The 20,923-nt window shown below is 42.5% G+C and overlaps 1 protein-coding gene across 1 annotated transcript; it reads right to left on the bottom strand.

Moving 5' to 3' along the window:
• Positions 1–205: 205 nt before the first annotated feature.
• Positions 206–20,878, bottom strand: LOC143143389 (uncharacterized). Its single transcript, XM_076304554.1, has 3 exons — positions 20,421–20,878; positions 5,273–5,461; positions 206–3,865 (listed from the first exon to the last, which is right to left on the bottom strand). The coding sequence occupies exons 1-3, from the start codon at positions 20,503–20,505 to the stop codon at positions 3,525–3,527; spliced, it is 615 nt and encodes a 204-aa protein (XP_076160669.1). The 5' UTR covers positions 20,506–20,878; the 3' UTR covers positions 206–3,524.
• Between the last annotated feature and the right edge of the window lie 45 nt (positions 20,879–20,923).

Below are 20,923 nucleotides of genomic sequence, written 5' to 3'. Positions count from 1 at the left end.
AACTATCATATTTGAAACAAGTTGTTGGAAGTATCTAAGTAACTTGATTAAATTAATTTTCTCAATGATATCAGATTCTGGATATTAATTTTCCTAATCTTATGGTCTTAATTATTTGTTACGTTTAGTTCAAATTTCTTTATAACTTGTACTTTATAAAATTGTATATATTTTCAAAAAAAGAATAGAAATTCAAATAAGGTAGTGTCGTGAGAAAAGAAATTTTATTGGAAACGTAGAGACATTCGAACACGTATAAACAGTATGTATAAAAGTATAAAAAATAAATAGCGACAGCGCTGCGACTCTGCAAGTCTTAATGAGAGCGAATTCATTGTAATGCATTCCCATCGTCATCGAGAATGCGATTACAAATACAATGATAATAACATCACTAGTGACAAATAACAATAGTAATAATAATAATAAACGACGTTGTACTTAACCTTACGATAAATTTTGTTTAACATTCAATAGACAATTTATTCTCACACGCATACAAGCACACGCGCGCACACTCATTTCTCTCTTTTATACGAATAATAATCATTTGTTAAAATTAAATGGTAGAGATCAATGCGATAACATAAATAAATAAAATTTTACAAATATCTTATTTCCATGATTGCGTAATGCCTTAATTTGCGTTTCGAGAATTTCTTTTTGCAGTATTTATTTATCTTTTAAGAATATTTTAAATATTATTCTTTTTCTATTCAATTTATAATGAACTTGATATCCTGTAGTTAAATAAAAAAAAAAGAAGAAACATTTTTCGTTTTAGAAGAAGATACCGATATTTTTTATGAATCGCAGTTTGCAGTGTAATATTTAGTTACAAATCCAGGGTGTCTCTAAATTCGTGATATAATCGCGAATGGTTCGATTCCGTATTCAGAATCAAATTGAAAATGTAAAACGAAATTTTCTTGTATCGGGATTTGTTTAAAAGAAGAAATGAATTCGAGGATTCTACGTTTGGTTTTGAAATCTGAATTAAGTGCGCGCGCCTTTGATGAACTTCCGAATCTTCTACGCGCTTATTTTAAAACTCTCGTACAAGACAATTTCATCGCGCACTTTCAACTTATGAAAAAGATATCAATCCCTTTTCGTTTGTACCACAAATTACACGACACACCGTGCATATTACTTATAAATATTTTCCATTCGTACTGCGCGCGGTGTTATTCCACCAATCCAAATAATCCCGATGTCTCAAAATTGCGATTCCCTTGTCTTAAGCGGTATATGCATCCGAAATGTGAATATCTGTAAGAAAATACTTCGTATTTTGTTTTCCACACGAAGTCGTTTAAACTATATAGTCCCGCGTAGACGATGTTAATGTGGTAATATCGCTCTCGAGACATGAAATTAACGCTCAGACTGTATTGGTGACCCCCTTCAGTTAAATTCTTTTTATGGCAGTCAACTTGTGATCTATGTGTAATCGTCTGCAATTGTTGGACTTGGAACGAACGCGATTGGGGTCAATCGCGTGTAGCGCGTATTGGAGATTATTCGAACTTCTCGCGCACGTGTTCGGTTGATAAAATCGTTCAGGTTGTAAAACGTGTTACGCTATTGTTACACAATACTACGTACAAGGCAAATATGAATTATTTTATCTTCACAGTATTGAATAACCACATAATATTTTTCTAAAGAAATTCGGTAAGAATTCGAACGCTTACAATTAAAAACTTCAACGAAGAAGGTAACAGCACTGCTAGGGGTGTACGGTTGTGTTACCATAATGTTTTCAATGTTACTCGTTACTAAATTTAATAAAACTCCAATGTAATATTAAATTTAGTTTTCTTACGTATCGTGAAATTTTTATGGTAAACATTTGAACAGTTTAATTATCGATCAAAGTTGTTCCACGGATCAATGAAGTTTTACTTTTGAAAGGAAAGAATTCGTATAAAGCTCGCACTATTCATGGAGCGTTATTACAAATTAGTCGTACTGCTCAAAATAATTAGGAGATTGTGTTCGTGGACACTCGAGGGAAACGAATCAAAATTTTAATCTAACTTGTACAACTTGTTTGAATGTTTAAAGTATTGGACGCGTTATTAAGGTACGAAGTCACTCGTCTCGCTTCCTTTTATTATTTTAAGCAGTATATCGAGTATCCAACATTCATTTATGTTGAAAAGTTCCATTATCTGAATTCACTTTACACGCGACTATTTTGCTATCGACATACGATTGTACAAAAACGTTCATTTTCCTGGATAAATCTTAATGAAAGCGCGAATAAAATTTTATTCCCGATTAAAGTCACTTGTGCGTCACTCTTACGAAATTCTTTAAGAGTAGCATCGTACAAGAATGTCCGATCCGACACGTAAAGGTTTTAAAGATAACGATGCAACGTATGAAAATATGGCAGTTTCTGTTTGCGGTCGACTACGACAAACTGAATGCGAATAAACATCGTGTTAAGCTGGAAAGATAAAATACTCGAATATGAATAATTCATCTGGCAAGGCAGTGATCGGATAAATCATTTGTTAAAAAGAAATTCGTGACTCCTATACACCGTGATTGATCCTGGACTTCGAAACTTAACGATGGTACGAGAGAACGTGGAAATCGGGTACTCGATCGGGTACCGAGTACCCGAATTTTTCGTTTTCTCATTTTACGCATAAATCTCACGCAGTTCCGTAATCACTTCGACAGTTTCAGTACGAACAGAATGGCGTTGGAGGCGCTCGTTTAAATGCTCGACCACATCAATTCCACGAAAAAATATCACAGAGAACGTTGCTCGAGTTCAATCGTTTAAACTACAATGTGATTTGATCGCAGTTCTCGTTGCTCGTTTCTTCGTTTCTCACCAGCGTCTTCGGCATACTGTACCATTGTTTCTTCACCTCGTCCCGTTTCCACACACTCGACAAATACAACACGTCTTCGAACGATCCCTAAAAATTGATCGTCCCGTTTCCCAATCACGGTGTTGTCTTCAATTTCAATCGTTTCGTTCGCCGTAGCGAGACACGAAGCTTCTCGAGTTCCCCTTTACACATGAACATCGTTCCCTCTCCGAGATTGAACGATACGTGAACTCCTTCGATTGGAAAACTTTCGATCTCGAACGATTCTTCGCGCTCGCAGTCATCGAGAACGTTAATCGTTCTTTCGTTAATCACACTCGGATATTGGCACATTTGGGTATCAAACCCGACCGGCATTCGGTGTCCCCGATGTTTCAAACGTTTTTGTGCTCGTCATGCGTCGTTTTCTCGATCCGTTTGTCTATTGGATAGCGAAACGGACGATTGTCAAAAGTTGTATACACGTCGATCTAGTTCGAATCACCTGGACCCCGTTTTAAAGGACTTACAGCTTTCTTCGGGAGGGACCGTGACATTTTCCGATCGTCTCCCGATTCGTACCATTCGAATCGTTCAGTGAACGATTGTCAACAGATTTTCGACACGTTCGGTGTCGTTCGATATCGATTTGCACAAATCCTCGTCTCGAGGACGTTCTAGTCGAGACCTCTAGGCTGGGACCTGCACCACCGGCCTGTGAATCGGCACCGATATCACGTAGATGTCCACTTTCTCCCCGGATGTTTTGTCCACGATTTCCCCATAGTTGACGGAATCGTATGGCGGTGGGGCGAACAGATGATAAGGAGGCGGCGGTGCCTCGGTTACGACCTGTCCCTCGTTGATGACCTCTGCCCGTTGCGCGTAAGGCACAGCCAATGGCCGCCCCCCGCGACGGCAACACCATTCCGAGCAGCTCACTATCAGGAAAAAGGCCACCAGGCCACCGAAAGAGCCGATGTACCAGACGATCGACCATGGGTCCAACGGATTGTGACCGTCCCCGTCCACTGTAACAAAAATAAAACCCAACCTATGAAGGACGTGCAATCGTTGATAACGTGTCAAGGTGTCACACGTTCAGGGATAAAATAACGTCCAGAGGCCGATCGTGCATCGTTGGTTCGATTCGTATCTCGCAATCGACGGTATTCTCACGAAGTGACGGCGCAAGAATCAAAGTAAACAAGATTACTAATTGAAAATAGCAGCTCGTTACTTGCAGTAATAGATTACCGATTAGACGACATCGGATGTAAGTTATAGACATCGAGTATCGTTTCTAATTAAAATTATCAAGCGAAAAACGCTTCATTCATGGCCTGTATACGTTTAACGTAGAAAAATCGAAGATAAGCGACGACGTTCGTTGTTATTTATCGTCGAAAAAATTTAAATAAAAGAAACGCGAGAGTGCAATATCGCTACCGATTCCCATTCAAGTATCTATCTCCTGTTGCATTACTCTGCATATTTCTGTCGATAAATTTAATCGTCTTTCGGGCCGATATTTGCCGAATCTATCGCGAACGTTTCTCGACTGTTTATTTCGATTTTTAATAATCGGATTCGTTTCTCAGAAGCAGGTCGAATTGTGCAAACATTCGTCTCTTAATTTCCCATTTCAACGAGTTTTTATCTTTCCGAAATTTTAATCTATCTTGTATCTTCAATTTTTTTTTTTTTTTTTTTTTTTTTTTTAATCAATATACTTTTCGAAACGAGATTAAATCCGTTTACGGATTAAAATTATTCGGGTTGTGTAGTCAGGAGGGATCACATCTCGAACGTTAAAAGTTGGTCGATGAAATATTTGAGACGGTGACTTTCAAGTGATAGCGCGAATAATAAATCACCGCTCGTATTTATTATAGAAAGCAGTTATTCGTTTATACGCGACGATGGTTTTTATTAGTTCCCGCGATCGCGAATTCCTTGGTAATTCGGGTCGAATCGATGCTAGGATTGATTCAAGCTCAATTATGAGCGGCTTGCGCGTAAAGTCTTATGGAAATTACGTTCTCTTACGTGTAATCGACCAACGAATGCCGTTAATGAGCTCAACGAGAGTGAACTAACTGCTTGGAACTATACTCGAACGGGGCCGAGCTAGATTGCCCCCTTGTTCTGAAATTTCACCGAACAGATTCAGTTTGAAAAGTCAAACGTTTGCCAGTGCGCCAAAATAAGTCCTGACTATATTCAAATTAATCCTAGACCGCAATATTATTATAGCGATAGTGGATATTTAAAGAGCGACAGGCTTAAAGTGTTCAGATTCCCTATACTTTCACGAAGGATGTGGCATGAGTTCAATTTTTTGTTGCAATCGGTCACTGGTTCTCACGATTCGGTAAAACGTACGAAAATGATTTACTTCAACGAGATCTCATTCGAAACAACGAAAGATTCCTCACCAGTATTCGTGTCCTTTCCTTTGCTCTGCAAACTTTCTTCTTTCTCGTTCGACTCGGACTCGAACTCGATTACGTAGACCGTCTGTTCGTCGTGATCATCGTCGTGGTTGTTGTTTACCTTATGAATCACCTCGTTGCTCTCTAATCGTCGATGAGCTCCAGTGACATCGTAACTCGACATCCCGTGAACTGCAACAAGAAACAGATACATGCGTGACGATCGTGTGCACGTAATTCGAAAACTAAAATAGGACTCGAGGTCTCCGAATTTTGATCATCGGACGTACCAAGAGTTCCTTCGTTTCGTCGCGTGTATATACACCATATACGAAAAACAATTGCGGAATATCACGAATTTGAAATCGTCAATGTTCTCAGATAAAGCGTCTTGAGCTACCGAGACACTGATTGGTCGGTACTGCGGTATTTCGCAATAAGTTCACGTTTCATTTGTCATCATTGGGGGCAATATAGGTTGTCTCGACCGAAGCAGGCTACTTTAACGTTTGCTTTTTTCTTTTCAACGACGAAAAATACTCGCGGCACAATTTGAGCGGTTTCGAAGGCGATGTTGCGCGAACGGACAATTGTTTTCCGAAAATATTGGAAATACTTTCTTCTAAAATGAAAATATCAATGATTGAAATACTTGAAAAGAGGTAACGTTGGAAACAAAAAAAAAGTTTCCATCTACGGTATTCCTATTTCAAAACCGTTTATATTGTGCCATAAATATTTTTCGTATCGTTCAAAATGAAACGGATATTTAGATGGCTTTCTTTGACTGAGGCACCCTGTATATCAATCGGGTCTTAAATCCGACTGTCTTAGCGGGTGTCGGTTTTGTCCTAATTTTCTGGCAAACGCGTTACTTTTATCTTGTCTTCTGCAAATATTCTGGAACTGTGGAATCGAACACGTCGCGATTTCGAGACTCGGGTTTTGCGGATCAAAATGTTCACGTATTGAAAAGAATTTCACGAATTTCGGTGAAAAATAAAAGAACGCTTTGACGGGATGAAACGATTCCTCGGAGTACGTTTCGTTGCGTCTCGTATAATTACTGTCAGGCCACTGGCATTGATAACTCTTATCGCGAAGTGTCTGGTATACGGATGTGTCTACGTGCTTAGCATAAATTTTTAAACATTGTTGACCCGATCAACGTTTTCGAAAGCGAGTCGATTGAAACTTCGGCACGCCTCTCCATTGATATCGAAATACAATCCCGTTCGTATACGTTTTATTCGGTAATTAAACGACAGAGGTTACCGCTCGATAGTTGTTCTAATTTGAAGAGTTTCTCCGCTTTAATCGAAGCGTGTTGACAATTTGGTCGTATTATTCGGGATACCCGAAATACAGATTGTCGTTCGGTAGAATTGAATTTTGACAAAAGCACGATCGATTAACGAGAAGATTATCGGTCGCGCGGCTCTCAAATCACGGTTATATCCGAGACATTTGAAATTAAAAACGATCGCAATCGTTATTGACAAAACACTCGGGATTCATAGAAATTCTGAAGTGCGTTATAAAGTTTCAAAGAGTCCAATTCTACACACAACGGAGCGTTTAAGAGTAGATGTAACATTTCCGTTTGAAACGTTACTTGGCTGTTTCTCAACGTACTTATTAAGAACAATGTCACAACGGTATTACATTGCGAAGAGATGCGTTTCGGTTCATCCAGAAATTCAAGTTTAACCCGACACGATTGTGCGTTGTCAATCGTTAAATGGTCATTTCGCTGGATCCGGTTGTTTCGCGTTAGACTATTTAACCACTAGGTGATTCAATCTGACGTATGTTTAACGTTCTCTGTATAGAGTGATTCAAGCTACAATACCGTTGCAATAAGTCACCTCGAAGTATCGTGTTCCACGATATGGGTGCATTGTTTCCTCTGACTCAAATTTTTATAAATCACCTGTCGTAAGTTTACAGTCACCTATCGAGGTTGCATAGAGTTTTCGTTTCGAAACAGAGAAACTCGTTCGTGAACGAGTAACGTAGATATTTAAGAGACGAGAACCGTCGAATAAGAGGAAGAAAATGTCGTTTCAACGAGAATGAAATTTTTGAAAGAGACTTCGCACGACTGATCCAATATCTCGTGGAATTGAAACGAATACCTTCTGGTAAGAATTAGAATCTCCAAACGGGATGGAGATCTTCAATTTGCGTCCGAGATATTGGGGATGACGCAAGTCCTCGGCAATCTCTAGTTCGCCCAACTCCGGTGGCTAATCGTGTTTCGAAAGGTCACTCTTAATTAAGATACGTAATTTATCGAAAGAGAACGCGCAAGACTTTCGTCAACCGTTTCTCGTTAAAAGCGTAAAAACCCCTGCGCCGAGGATTCTACGTAAACGTTGTACGTTTCACGAATCACGTACGCCACGTGCTAGTCAGAGGAGACGATTTCCAGTAGAAATCGCCGGTTTCGGACCGAACAATCTGAATATGGATAATCCTACACGGCGACCTTCCCGACGTTGACACAATGAAAGTTACATAAGCCGCGCCTTTGTCCGTCACGAAAAATCGAATGTACTCTATTTTTATTGCCCCGCGAGCCGTCTAGCTTCCCTACCGTCTGCGCACCTACGTATGCACGTGTACGTGTAGCGTCTACAATTGCATCGAGATTATTAAAATTTCATCGGGCGAGGATATTGCCCACCCTGGACCGTGCAATTTCTACGAATTAACGCGCCTCGTTATCGTTCCGAGGGGGAAAGAGAATTGTAAAAAAGAAATGGAAGAAAAAAAAAATTAAAAAAAATAAAAACTAAAAAAAATATTCTCAGATATTAACCGTAACTGTTCGAAACTTCGCGAACAAAACAATAACGATAATTGCAACGTGTTTTGCAAGTACGCGAGACGAGTTAATTTAGATAATTGACCCCTCGCAAGCCTATAACGCGGGTAATTGCAAATGTGATTAATACAACAACAGTGTCAGACCGTTAAAGGGTAACGCTAATTTGCGCCTCATTATTATTGTCTTGATTGTAAACGACTTTTAAATTGTGGGGGATCGTAGCCGTAACGAATACAAACTCCGTACGCCGGAGGTACACGCGTTACAGACGATGCGATGCAAATGGAAAGAAAGAAAAAAGAAAAAAAAAAAATATGAAACTAAACAGGTTGCATTATAGCTGCGCGCTCGAGTGGTGCACGCACTCGAGTAAGATGCATTTATTCGTACGCTTCGGGGCTCAATTTGTCCCGGCGTTTATAAGGACCGTTCTCTCAACGAATCCGCGTGCATCGAGGAGAAGATAACGAGCAATTTATCGTAGTAGAGCTAATGCTCGAAGATACACGTCGAAACGAAGTTCGTGCGCGTCGAGTGCTGTTTGTGAATTTCATGCAAACTTCATTATACTTCCGTGAAGTAATAATACCCCACCACGGCCTGTTCTTTCGCGGTATAATGGCGCAGGAAACGCGAGGGATCGCTGGAAGCCTCGCGGAATTATTTATGCGGCGTAACAATACCATTTCCCTATCACTTTAAAAGGACCGACCTACTTCGTAATGCATTTGTTTCACAGTTTGTTAAGAAGTATACCGTGGCGCTTGTATTATTCCGTTCTATCTCGTTGATAAACTTTTCGCCGAAAGTTCACGAAAACTTCGGAACGGAAGTGTGCTTAAAGTCTTCTCGTTCCGGCGTGCTCGTGAAACAGATAGTGCCCAGTTGAAGGGAAGAGAGGGGGTCGTTGTTTCTAAACTTTTTTCACTCTACTGCCCCCCCCCCCCCCCACCTTTTGGCACCGGGAAATATTAAATATGTTGCGTCGTTTACGGACCGATCGAAACCGGTGCGCGTTACGGAATCAAACGCGGAAATCAACGACGATTACGATTAACATTTTCGTTAACGAAGTTCGATAACCTGCATATCTTGGACCAGAGGATACAATTTTTCGTAAAAAAAATTTAAGCCAAAAGATCCATTTGTAAGACATTCCGTCGTTGATGGAAATGGGGATGGACAGTGACGAATAAAGAAGTACGTTATATCGTTGGAAATTCATTTTTTCATTTTTATAGCGACGCGCGAGAGGCATTTGCGATAGCGAGAGTTCAAGTAACTGTGAACGACAGCAGAAAACGCGATAAACGAATCACGACGAATCCTTCTTTCAAATATTTCACCAAATCGATGCAAATTGAGACGGGAACGCAGTTTCGCGCTACAGAGTATTTCTTAAACCCGGTGATCACCAGTGTTCCATTTGTTTTCAGTTTCCTAACATTTCTACACCCATTCAACGTCATTACACCCGTCTCGATATTTTCTTCCAACCGTTACAACCGGTAGAATTGTTTCCAATCGCTCGTTTCAAGAACAACTTGCACCTATAAATATCGTCCTTGGATCTCGAATCGAATCCCGCGATATGTTTCGATTTGTCGTGAAACGCGATGTATTTTGTTCACCCTTCGTGCAACGCGTGCAGGGGATCGTGTTACGCGAGCGTTGCGTGAATTTTTGCGCGTTTTCTACCAAGGAGTGGTGTTACTCTCGAAAAATTCACGTGATCGTATCGCCGTCTTACCAGCGTAACCTTGCTCGCCGCATTACGTTATCAAACCTTCCAACGAGATCTATTATGTAAACGTACGTAGGAAAAATAAACAATAGTAAACAGAGCATGGTTTTTCGAAACGTTGCAGTACCATCGATGGTCTTCTCGACGCGTGTAAATGTCGATGCGGCACGTCCTCGGATCGTTGTATCGATTCAACCGTGTTTTTTTTTTTCGCAACGCAGATGAATCTCCCGCGTTCCCATAGCCCCGCGCGTAACGAAAGTTGCGCAACACATTGTTGACTATTTAATCGTCGAGTCCTCGTTGACTCTGTTGGAAAACTGTTTTTCACTGCACCATTCCTGAACGCCTCGCGAAACGTGCATTTACATACGTACCGTCTACTGTTAATCATCTTCATTGTACGTACCCTGCTACGCGCGACCGCGTCGCCTGACGAAGTTTCATTCGCGAACGAGGAAGTAGCAATAAACAAACGGCGCGTTACGGTTAGCGTCGTAAAAATGAGTTATCTCTATTTACTGTTGCACTCTGTTTGTACAAACACCCCTTGCGAGAACCTTGATGGTATTTAACTCATTGTATTAGTATTTACGCCGTGCCGCGTTCGTGTGAGATATGAGAAACGCGGAAAAGCACAGGCATATTGGACGTATGTAAAATCCAATTAACGTTACGAGTAAAATTTGTAAAACTCGAATATCAAATGGGGAAACACGTAAGACAACGAGCGTGTTTGAAACTAAAGTACACTACGAGTTGATTCTTTTGTGTTGTTTTTCAATTTAACCCGATGCGAGAGTTTAAATTACCGATCGAACTCGGGAAAAGCCGATTACGATTTGCATTCTCTCGTGCATATATATATATTGATAAGCTTACTTTAGAACAAATAATGTGATTTGTAGCTTAAGACGGTCGCTGAAAATAACGCAAATCCAACCGCTGAAAGAATGTTATATCCACGGATACTCGATACATACTCGTTAGCAATAATTGTTAAGCCTCTGGCATAATTATCAAAAATTAGTCAAATAGCAGGGATGAAAGTATTACTACGGACTTAACTAGATCAATTTTATATTGGCACTTGAAGCTTCCAGAGCGTTTAATATTTTCCCGAACGATAAAATTGTTTAAGTAGGTAATCCGCAAATTATTTTTACCGGAGTACTTTTATCCAAGTTAAAACACTTGGTGCATTATCGGGTCGAAAAAATCGTGACTTTTGATACCAAAAGTCGATACGATCGCTGAATTTTTACTCGTGTATTCCTGTACTTGTACTTGTACTCGTATTTGTAATCTTATAATCTCGGTTGCGAAACCGTGATAATTCGGTCGGGATCGTGTACTCTTTCATTGTCTCGACCCTCTGGTGCATCGATCGAGAAATCTTTTTAGCCGATATTCGTTCATTCGGCCGGCGTTATTAAATGCAAACGGATCCATCGATAATAATAAATCGTTTCGTGGTAACGTCTTGAGTCAGAGTATCGCGAAACGATGGTAATACACCTGGCGGTATTATCGTGCAACGGTTTATCGGTTCCAATTAAAAATAATATGTTTTCGACAGATAAATGTAGGTAATGAGTGGTATATCGAGGCTGAATCTTCGATTGAATTTTTCGACAAAATTATTTTTAGAGGGTGCGCGATACAATGTGAAATTTGCTCTTTAGGCTATCTTACGTAAATATAAGTATTCCGTAACAAAACATTCGGCAAACCGCCAAGACGTCAAGGGGTGCACTATTGAACACTGAATCCGATCGAATCTCGCGGTTAAATCACGAACGATACCGTGTTTCGCCCGCTCCCTGTCCAAAGATAGGTAAACACGCGTGTAATTAAGGCAATTACGTTCGATGCTCATATGATACATCGGATAAAAAAAGCGTAGTCACGTATCGTGCATTACGTAATCGTGTACGTGGTTTCGGTAATGCATCGATGTAGCGATTTTCTGAGAAACGTACGATAACGTAGAAGCAGTCACGCGTAGTAACGATCACGAGTAACAGCGATATCTGCATCTCCACGAGAAAAAATAGCAGTAAACGTTGTACAGATTTTCGATGGCGATCGTCGTGCACCGAAGATACCGTCAAGCTTTTGTTTACACGAGTGTTCCGCGAACGCAGGAAGAGACAAATGTCTTGAAACTTCTCCACGACTCGCGACAAACCCTATACGTAAACTTCACAAAACGAAACCGCGTGTAAACTATCTCCAGTCTGACAATTCGATACGAATCTTTTTTTTTTTAAATAAAAAACCAACGAAGCGCGTGGTCGGTGATGCGAGATTCGTTCGAGTATCCTCCCTTAACCCCCGGAAGTAATTCTGTGAGACTACTGTGGAATTCTCATTAGATAGTTCCGTGAATATAAATAGAAAGGGATTTTAATGTGTACCCGAGTCGAGAAACGGACGAAGGCCGATGCAACATTATAAATATCGTCGTCGGTCAGCGAACAGATGTGTTTGGCGTGAAATTGCACGGCGCTAAATTCGCGCGATTCGAACGCGCGCCCTCAGTGTCCGAAAAGGACACAATTATCACGAATCTTTGTTCGGAGACGGAGACCTTCGAGCGGACTCTTTTGTTTCGCGGGCCGAGTTCAGCGAAGAACTTGGCCGCGGTCCAACTTTTACGATCGTCGTGTATTATTATCGGAAGTATTGTTACCTGGCTCGAGTGTACGGCCATTGTTCGCTACGGACGCGAACGGACAAGAGTTCTCGCCAGACTTTCGCCGGATGGTGGGTCGTAGGTACGGACGACCCAGCTACGTTACCGTTTCAAAGTCAACCGCGTCGAGAGATCTCGAGTCCGAACTCGATCGAGATAATGTACTCGATACGCGTTCGTCAAACGAACTCGAACCCACCGCGAACGAACTCGCGATCTCTACCCTGGATCCCTCTAACGAACACGAAAGACAAAACGACGCGACTCGTCAGTCGCGTCGGTTCGCAACTGGAACACTTCGATGAGAGATTTTCGTTCCGAATCTCATTCTTAGATTACGAAACGATGGAGATGAACGCGTCGGTGTACCTCCTAAAAATTACACCCTCTTTCGTTTACACCGAACGTAAATCGTTTACAATTTGTACTCGTCTTGCGATTAACACTTGGTTCGACCTTATTCCTTTCTTTCATTAACCAAGTATTTCTGGAATTCTATGGTCAGACAGGGTATTACGAGTGTTATTGGCTATCGGATAAATTCTTAAACCGTTGATCGAACCGGCCTGTCGTCGGTCTGGATTTATAAATACAGATGAGTCTGGTTGTTCGACGAACGATCGTACGACGACTTTGTATTCACGCGGCAATTTTTGCGCGAACGGGGACACGGTTGTCCGATGTTGCGAGTATAGCCGCGTCTAGGAGTGTAACGGTTTCCTGGTGTTCTTATACGCCTATATATAGCGCTACACGCAGAATATAAACGTTAATACATACATTCTGTGCATCCGCCGTGGAAAGTCGAGCCAGGTTACTGAACCGACCGGCTAGAAATTTAGCAAACGGATTAGGCGAAACGCGGACCCACCTCGAATCGGGGGGGGGGGGGGGGGGGGGTCAATTAAATCGCACGATTTGAAATCGGACAACGGAGTTTCGGGGGCAATCCCTTCGAACTACCACTGCGAGTAATTCAAACGCTGTAATAAACACGCGCTATTTACCCGGCCCGTTATCTTGCCATTGTATAATTAAAACGTTTCCTTACACTCGTGGTTCCGCTCCAAAAATATTTAATACGCCCCGAAATAACATTTTCACGTCAGTTCGCGAACAACGAGTCCAAAGTTTTCTTATCCCGAGTCGCATCGTTTATACACAAATCGTAAAAATATACGCGGGGTGTTGCTCCTTACGGGCTCGGCGATTCGATTGCCTACGAAGTTTTCGCGAACGCGCATAAAAGTTATTTACGCAGAATGGTCTGCGACGATTGGTACAATCGGGGAGCAGGTGATTCGACGCGGAAAGATAAATAAAAAAAGAAACGCGAGATAACATTTTTCTAAACGCGGCTTCGAGTGATTGCATTTTATATATGTATATATATAATTTATATATATATGTATATATAATTATATATATTGAATATATATATATATTTTCCAGTAATATTATTGCAAGAACGGAGTCTCTCTATAAATAGCCGCGTCTACGCATTGCGTTCAAAATTGGTAGACGTCTTGACGCAAGATCCCAAGTACCCGGGCGCAAATTTTCAGAATCGACTTCTTCGAAAACGAAACCATCGATGAAAATATTTTATTCCATGTTTTTTTATCTATTTTTAAACGTAGAATCATCTTTCCCTCGAGGCGATGTACTCTGTAGCGAAAATGTTCCAATTTTTCCAACGCGTACGATTTATCGTAATGGAAATTTTTCGTAAGTACGGTTCTTTCGGGTATCCTCGTACCGTGGACGTTTACGAAAATCGACCCGTACATGCTGAGAACTTTGAGCGCGTTGAGTGCTCTAAAAAGTTCTTTCATTGTGTTTCGCGACACGATCGAACAAAAATCTAAACAAAGACCGATGAAGCAAACGCAATAACGCGAATGGAATTGAACGACGAATCGTGCGATTAAAAGCGTTCGTTACCACGATTTCTTCCGATCGGTTGGAAATCGAGTCGTTTTTGGGAAATGGTCGCTCGTTATCGCGGGAGTGGTTCGTTAGAAGTACTCGCAGAAGGTTAGATTCGTAATTAGTGGCTGTCGTTCGTTAACAGGTTTCGCGGCAAATGGTGCGAATGAACGTGTCAATGTTTCACGGTGAATGGATATGAATGCATCTTTCATTTGTCCAGCTGTTGCGGCTGTTATTGAATCAACGAACAAGCACGCGAGAGGTCTATCCACGGTTTCGTTTTGCGTGTTACTTCGTCATTCGAACGGAGATTTTTTTCGTCGGAAACAAAAGATCGTCCCGCTGGCGAAGACAAAAACGAATGCGAGAACAAACATCGTGTGAATGTCTTCGTGCGGAAAACTGGTTACGTTTGGCATATATTGTCGATAATTTTTCGACGTTCTCCCGATAAACACCGATAAAAGTTGAATTAACGCGGGAACATCGGGACGTTTCCTCGAATATGCAAATCCGACTATTGATCTCCGACGTTTTCGTAGATTCACCGGTGACGTGGTTTCACACTTCGTGACGTCGGAATCGGTGGCGTTTTGCGATGTAACGCGAAACGCGATATTGTTGATTCAACGAAGGTGTTACCAAATCCACATCACGTAGGAATCGGTCGGAATTTTTAATAAGAAAACTTCGCACGCAACCGACCAATTCAATAAAGCTAATTGTGTATCGTCAGACAGAACTTTTTCGTTATCGAATTTGGAAAAACCGAAGTACGTAACAGACGCCGATTTTCCTATCGTACAATTGAAAACGCGAGAAGCGGTAGATAAGTACATTATACGTGATCGATGATAGATCCGTATCGCGTTCACGATGGTTCTCTCGTGATCGTTTATCGAGTGTATCGTCACTCTTCCTTACACTCCTATTGAATAAAAATTTCTTTCAAATTTGTCTCCCTTTCCTTGCTCCTTTCGCGAACATTGAACACTGTCGAGGAAAATATACTCTGCAACCCGATATTGAAACCTCGAAGTAACAGTTTCCTTGTAAAGAAATTTATCAAAGTACACTCTTTACTTTCGCTCGTGAACGCATCCCCTTAAGTTTTCCAAGTTTCTCGTCGATGACCTTACGCGTACTTTTTTCGCAGAAGATTCTACAAAGGACAGCTTCTTTTTCTGTCCGCGAACGCGACGTACCTCCTTGAGTTTTCTGGATTTCTCGTCGATGACGTTGCTCCGGACGCAACGGATACGCGTGTCTAGAATGCAATCGTTGCACGAACCATTCCGATCGACGATCGATCGACCTCGTGGTTTATTCTTATTGTCGGTGCGATCGATCGGTGCGAATCGTTTACGAAAATAACGTGTCCTCGACGAATTCCACGAAACGTCCCACGAGTTTTCGGTATCGTTGCACGTTGGATTTCCAAAGGGAAACGAAAAGGGATTCACTGTCCCTATCAACGTTCTCTGGCCTGCCACGCCTCGAGAACTTTGATATTTATTGTTTCTGTTCCCGATACCGAGGGAACGCGACCCAGGCATGCACATGCAAGCAGTTTTCCGCAGCAGCAGCAGCAGTTCACCACAATATCCAATCGACGAGGCCTACCGGTTTAAAAGGGCCACTGGCAGGCTGCCAATAGGGCTGACAGAAAACGACAGGCTCGTTAACGGATAACCGGCGACAATTAAGGTAAACGAATCGATCCGGCCCGGGGTATTTAACTTCGGCCAAGCCGAAGTGGCGCGCGTGTAATTAACGTGCAAAATCAAATTCATGCGCTCTCGACTCTCGTTGTGCCGGTTTATTTTCGTTTTTCTTTTTCTTTTTTTTCTTTTTTTTTTAAGGAAACCAAGTACGCGCCGCCATTGGGGAAACGTTGAACCCAATTCGTGGCAATGCGACGGGACGAGTCCACGATCCGTCGAAAAACCATTTCCGGTTCGAATCGTCGTTGCAATTCCTCGCGAACCGAAACGATTCGAGTTCGCGCTAGTATATACCCACTTCGTGCTTGCGTTCGAGGAGTGTCGAGAGTCTTGCTCGTTAGAAGGTACAGCACTTGGAAGAAAAGAAATTGGAACTTCATCGATCATAATACACCGAGAGAAAGATCGGGAGAAGAAATAACGCAAAATGATTTCCAACAAGGCAACGACACATTCGGGACTTCGGACCATCGGAGTGTATCTGTAACCCCGCGAAAACGAGGAAAGTAATTTACGAAACGATCGTAGAGTGGTAACGCGATTTTCTAACGAACGTGTACCGTATCGATGAAAATATCTAAAATAAAGAACGTGTAATAAAATCATGCCGCGGTGGTTTCTTTGTCCGTGCTAAATACGACGTTGATTGTCAAATGACGTTCGTGTTATCAGCCATGTCGGATTATATTGGCCGCCGTATTATCGGAATTGTACTACCAGTACTTACATCGTGTTTGTGAGGAGTGTTGCTTGTTGGCGACACGTCCATCGTTTGTCGAAAAGGAAATTAAAACCTCATCGATCATAACGCGCAAAGAGAAAGATCGGGAAGGAACTTCGTTTGATCGGATTCTGTCGACAGCCCTGACGAGAAACAAAGAGATCTCGAGTAAAGTACTCGAGTGTTTGATCGGTAATGAAGAAAAAAAAAAAAAGAACAATTATTTCAATTTTACACCTTTATACGAAATCGGTCGGTCGATCTCGCCTACGAAGAGCGTGTGTGCACGATAATCGCGTGTCGAGAAAGTCTGTCGAAAGTACAAGCACGTAATTCGCACGACGAAAATTTTGCCGCGTTAGATACGAGACGGTACGCAGGGGTATCATTTTTAACGGTATCGTTCCCTTCGCAGTTAGGTGTACCGTTCTTCCGTGAAACTCGAGACGATCTCTCGATCCGTTAGATCCACGACGTCGACTCGATTTCTCGTGTGTGCCAGAGATCGCTTCTGACACGCGATGAAACGTTAATCGATCGAACGTGTTTCGGATTCCGAGTCTCTACCGAAAGCAAACGCGTTAAAATGAGGGATTCCTTCGCGTTCAAACGCGAACCATACACGTGGGGGGCGGGGTTTTTTTTTAATATCGCCCGATATCCGATTTCAAGGATTACGGACCGCCTGCATAAATAACGGACGGTCGTATTCATAGGAAATCGAAGTTGAATTTAATAAAGGCCAGTGATCGATACGAGCGGTGTCGTTACACTCCGCAGCGATGAATCCGAATCTCGCGTTTCAAGGGAAGCTTTACGTGCACCAAATGAATTTGATATCGACCTTTAACGTAGCCTCGTTGCGCGAGGTTTACATCGTTCTTTAAACAATTTCAGTAATACTCGTGGACAATGATTTGGTTAGCATATTTAATAACACTTACGTAAATGTTTTTAACCTTTGATCGGAATTACGATCGTTTAGAAGTAAAAATATTCACTATAGCGAAAAACTTGTTCCGACGAACATTGGGAACGATCGCGAACGAGATCCTCTCCCGAGTCCTCGAAACTCGAGTAACCAACGACCCAGGTGGAACCGGAGTAAATCATGCGAGACGAGAGAACGTCCTCGTTCTTCGCTCAATTTCGTCTCTGCTGGATCGGAGACCCTAAGAATGACATTTCTCCAGCGAACGGGGTAGGAGTGCGAAAATTCACGAAATTGATCACTGACAAACGCTTTTTGCACATGGAACCAGCAAGTTCGACGTCGGTCGAACACCCGATCGATCAACGCGAAGAAGCCGAGTTTGTGTGTTTCCAACCTTTCGTTAATTAGTTTCGATTGTACCACCGGTTATACCTAGCCACGAACAAAATGAAGAAAGCTAACAAAATATCTTTCGATCACTTGCCGTTACATTCGTAGCAAAATGGCCGATCGAAGGTTAGGAGGAAGAAAAATCTAATTCATTCGCTCGTTATAGCATTCTTTTAATCTCCCGGTCGATAAAACGCGTCGATTCGCGCTAGTGGAACCGACGATCGTTCCTTTATCGCGGTTTAATTAAAAATTCGGCATAAATTTAACGATCAACACCGGAAGAGTACCTCTGGTAAAGAACGCGTAACGCGTAACCGGTGAAATTGGACGAAAACTCTCGTAATCTGGAGATGCCCCAAGATTGCCATAATTCCCGGTGGCAACGGTTCAAACTGAATTCTCGTCGAGCGTCTACTGGCAATTCGCGTCGACGGAAGTTAAATCTATCCCTTGAACGAGCTCCACGCGAGAGTGAAGTGCAATTTCAGAATGAACACGGTGTCGATCGTCTTGCCTCGCGCGCGTCTATTTTTAACGGGACTTTTATGAAAGGCGACCCGAAGAGTTTAGCTCCTCGGCGCTAAAACCGAGCACGTTCTTTTTCGCCCGCTTCGAAACACCTCGTTCTTTGATCGGCTAGCCGAGTTCACGATTTACAATTTACGAGAACGAACGGAATAACGACGAAATATATATCCAAAAATCTTGCACGTTTCACGAGTCGGGAATTTCATCGACGATTGCGACTTGTACTCAAGAGACCGTCCTTTCGAACGATTTTATTTAATAACTCCAAAGCTTCGTAATTCAAATCTTCGGTAATTAAATGTATGTATATATATATATAGATATATATATATACATACATATATATATTATATATATATATATATAAATATCGAATCGTATATTAACTAATTTATTTACCTCACTCTTGTTCTCAGAAACACGCACAAATCCAGAAGTTTCGTTCGAATTGAAATTCGACTTCTGTCTCGCCGTTACAACGATTCAAAAATATACAAAAGAAACCCGTTACCGGACGTCGTTTAACGCGGCGATCTCGTGTCCTTTCATCTGGAGATTTCGGATCGGAGAATACTCGGGCGAGTCGTCGTCATCGGAGTACTTGACCTCTAATTATTTTAAACGCGCGTCACAGATAAAATTATTCGTCGTTATTCGTGACCACGGATCAAAGTATAATTGCATACATATTGCGATTAGCGATGTCGTGCGTCACGAGGTGTCTACCGTAGTTACGAACTTCGCGGACACGGAATCGTTACTCGATCGAAAATTTCGCACCGCAACGGACCAACCGTTTTAAATCGAACTACGGGGAATCATCGGTGACGAAGTATCGTCGGAAAAACAATTCGGGGTCTCCCGCGTGGAACTTGGAAATATATATGTGCGCGACGCTAATGACCCCAAAACAGAGAAATTTTGGATCTCGCGCGCGCCTGTCTCGGCACCACGTGAAAACACGAATAACGTATACGCTCCGACGAACCATCGATCTGGATTTCCAACGAGCTACTTCGCAACCGAGCGTTTTACACGGGTACCGAGTGGGTACTTAATTCCGTATCAAACGGCCGGCGTGACTGCTGGCGTATTACGTTGACGTTACGATACATGCGAGGATGGCGAACCAAAATAATACGCGCACGAAATGCCTTCGTAGCGCTGGTAAACACTTCGTGTACTTTTAAAAAAAGGAATTAAGGTTAGCTTCGCGCCACGAAACGCGTCTACACGGTTTCGTCCGAATTCGTACAATTACCTCCCGCGAAAAAGGGAACGAACTCCGGGTTAGACATTTCTTTCCTCTCGAAATCTCGACGAACCGTCGCAAATTCGAAACAACGCGCTACGATTATTCCAAAACACCTCGTTCTTCTGTCCGTATCCATGCGCGAAAATTCTGCTCGTAAACTCGCCGCGCGCGTTGTAAACATCGGCGGTGTCCGTCTACGAAGCGCGAGTGTACGTCGATGGCGAGCAACGCAAACGTTACGAACGATCGTCGGCGAAATCTCAAGATCGTACGTTCGAATTGGTCGACGATCACGAGCGACCGGTGAATCTATTCCCAAGTGGTTCGATTTCTATACGATTTTTACGTGTACGATACATTCGAATAAAGATAAAAATATTGGCGCGTACCTGGTTGCGGAGCGGCGAGGAAGGCCTGGTTGGTCGCGATGAGCAACGAGACCATAACGAACAGTGACCACGCGAGGACGATCATCCTGAATCGAAGCGATCACCGTGAAGTATCGATACCGACTCGATCAGCTTGCCAAACTCTGGACCGCCCCGGGCTTCCACTACGGCTACGGTTTCGCGCACCTGACCGGTATACACGCGCGAATATATCCGTGATTGTTCGGTAGGTAGGCCAGCAGCAGCGTAGCCGTCGTCGTCGTCGTCGTACGTGCGCACACGTACGTTTGCGTGTGTATGTGTGCACGTGTGTGTGTGTATGCGTGCGTGCACGTGTGCGTCCGAAGCTCTTAATTCGGTGTAGCTCGCTCTCGAACACGTTTCTCTCGATGAACCGGGCCGCCGGGCTCAGACTCGGCTTCGCCGACTTCTCCGACCAGTTAGCCAGCAGTGAACTGCTCGTGTTCCTGCCTTGGGCATCGTAATATACATAAAGTCGCCAG

The sequence above is a fragment of the Ptiloglossa arizonensis genome, chromosome 2, assembly GCF_051014685.1.
Source record: "Ptiloglossa arizonensis isolate GNS036 chromosome 2, iyPtiAriz1_principal, whole genome shotgun sequence".
Taxonomy (NCBI): domain Eukaryota; kingdom Metazoa; phylum Arthropoda; class Insecta; order Hymenoptera; family Colletidae; genus Ptiloglossa; species Ptiloglossa arizonensis.
This window is presented reverse-complemented; position numbering and strand designations above follow the sequence as displayed.

Excerpts from the sequence above, each read along its gene's own strand:
- LOC143143389 (XM_076304554.1), bottom strand. The coding sequence starts at position 20,505 with ATGATCGTCCTCGCGTGGTCACTGTTCGTTATGGTCTCGTTGCTCATC. Across the intron at positions 5,462-20,420 it reads CCTCGCCGCTCCGCAACCAG|TTCACGGGATGTCGAGTTAC; the intron begins GTACGCGCCAAT and ends TTCTTGTTGCAG. Across the intron at positions 3,866-5,272 it reads AGGAAAGGACACGAATACTG|TGGACGGGGACGGTCACAAT; the intron begins GTGAGGAATCTT and ends TTTTTGTTACAG.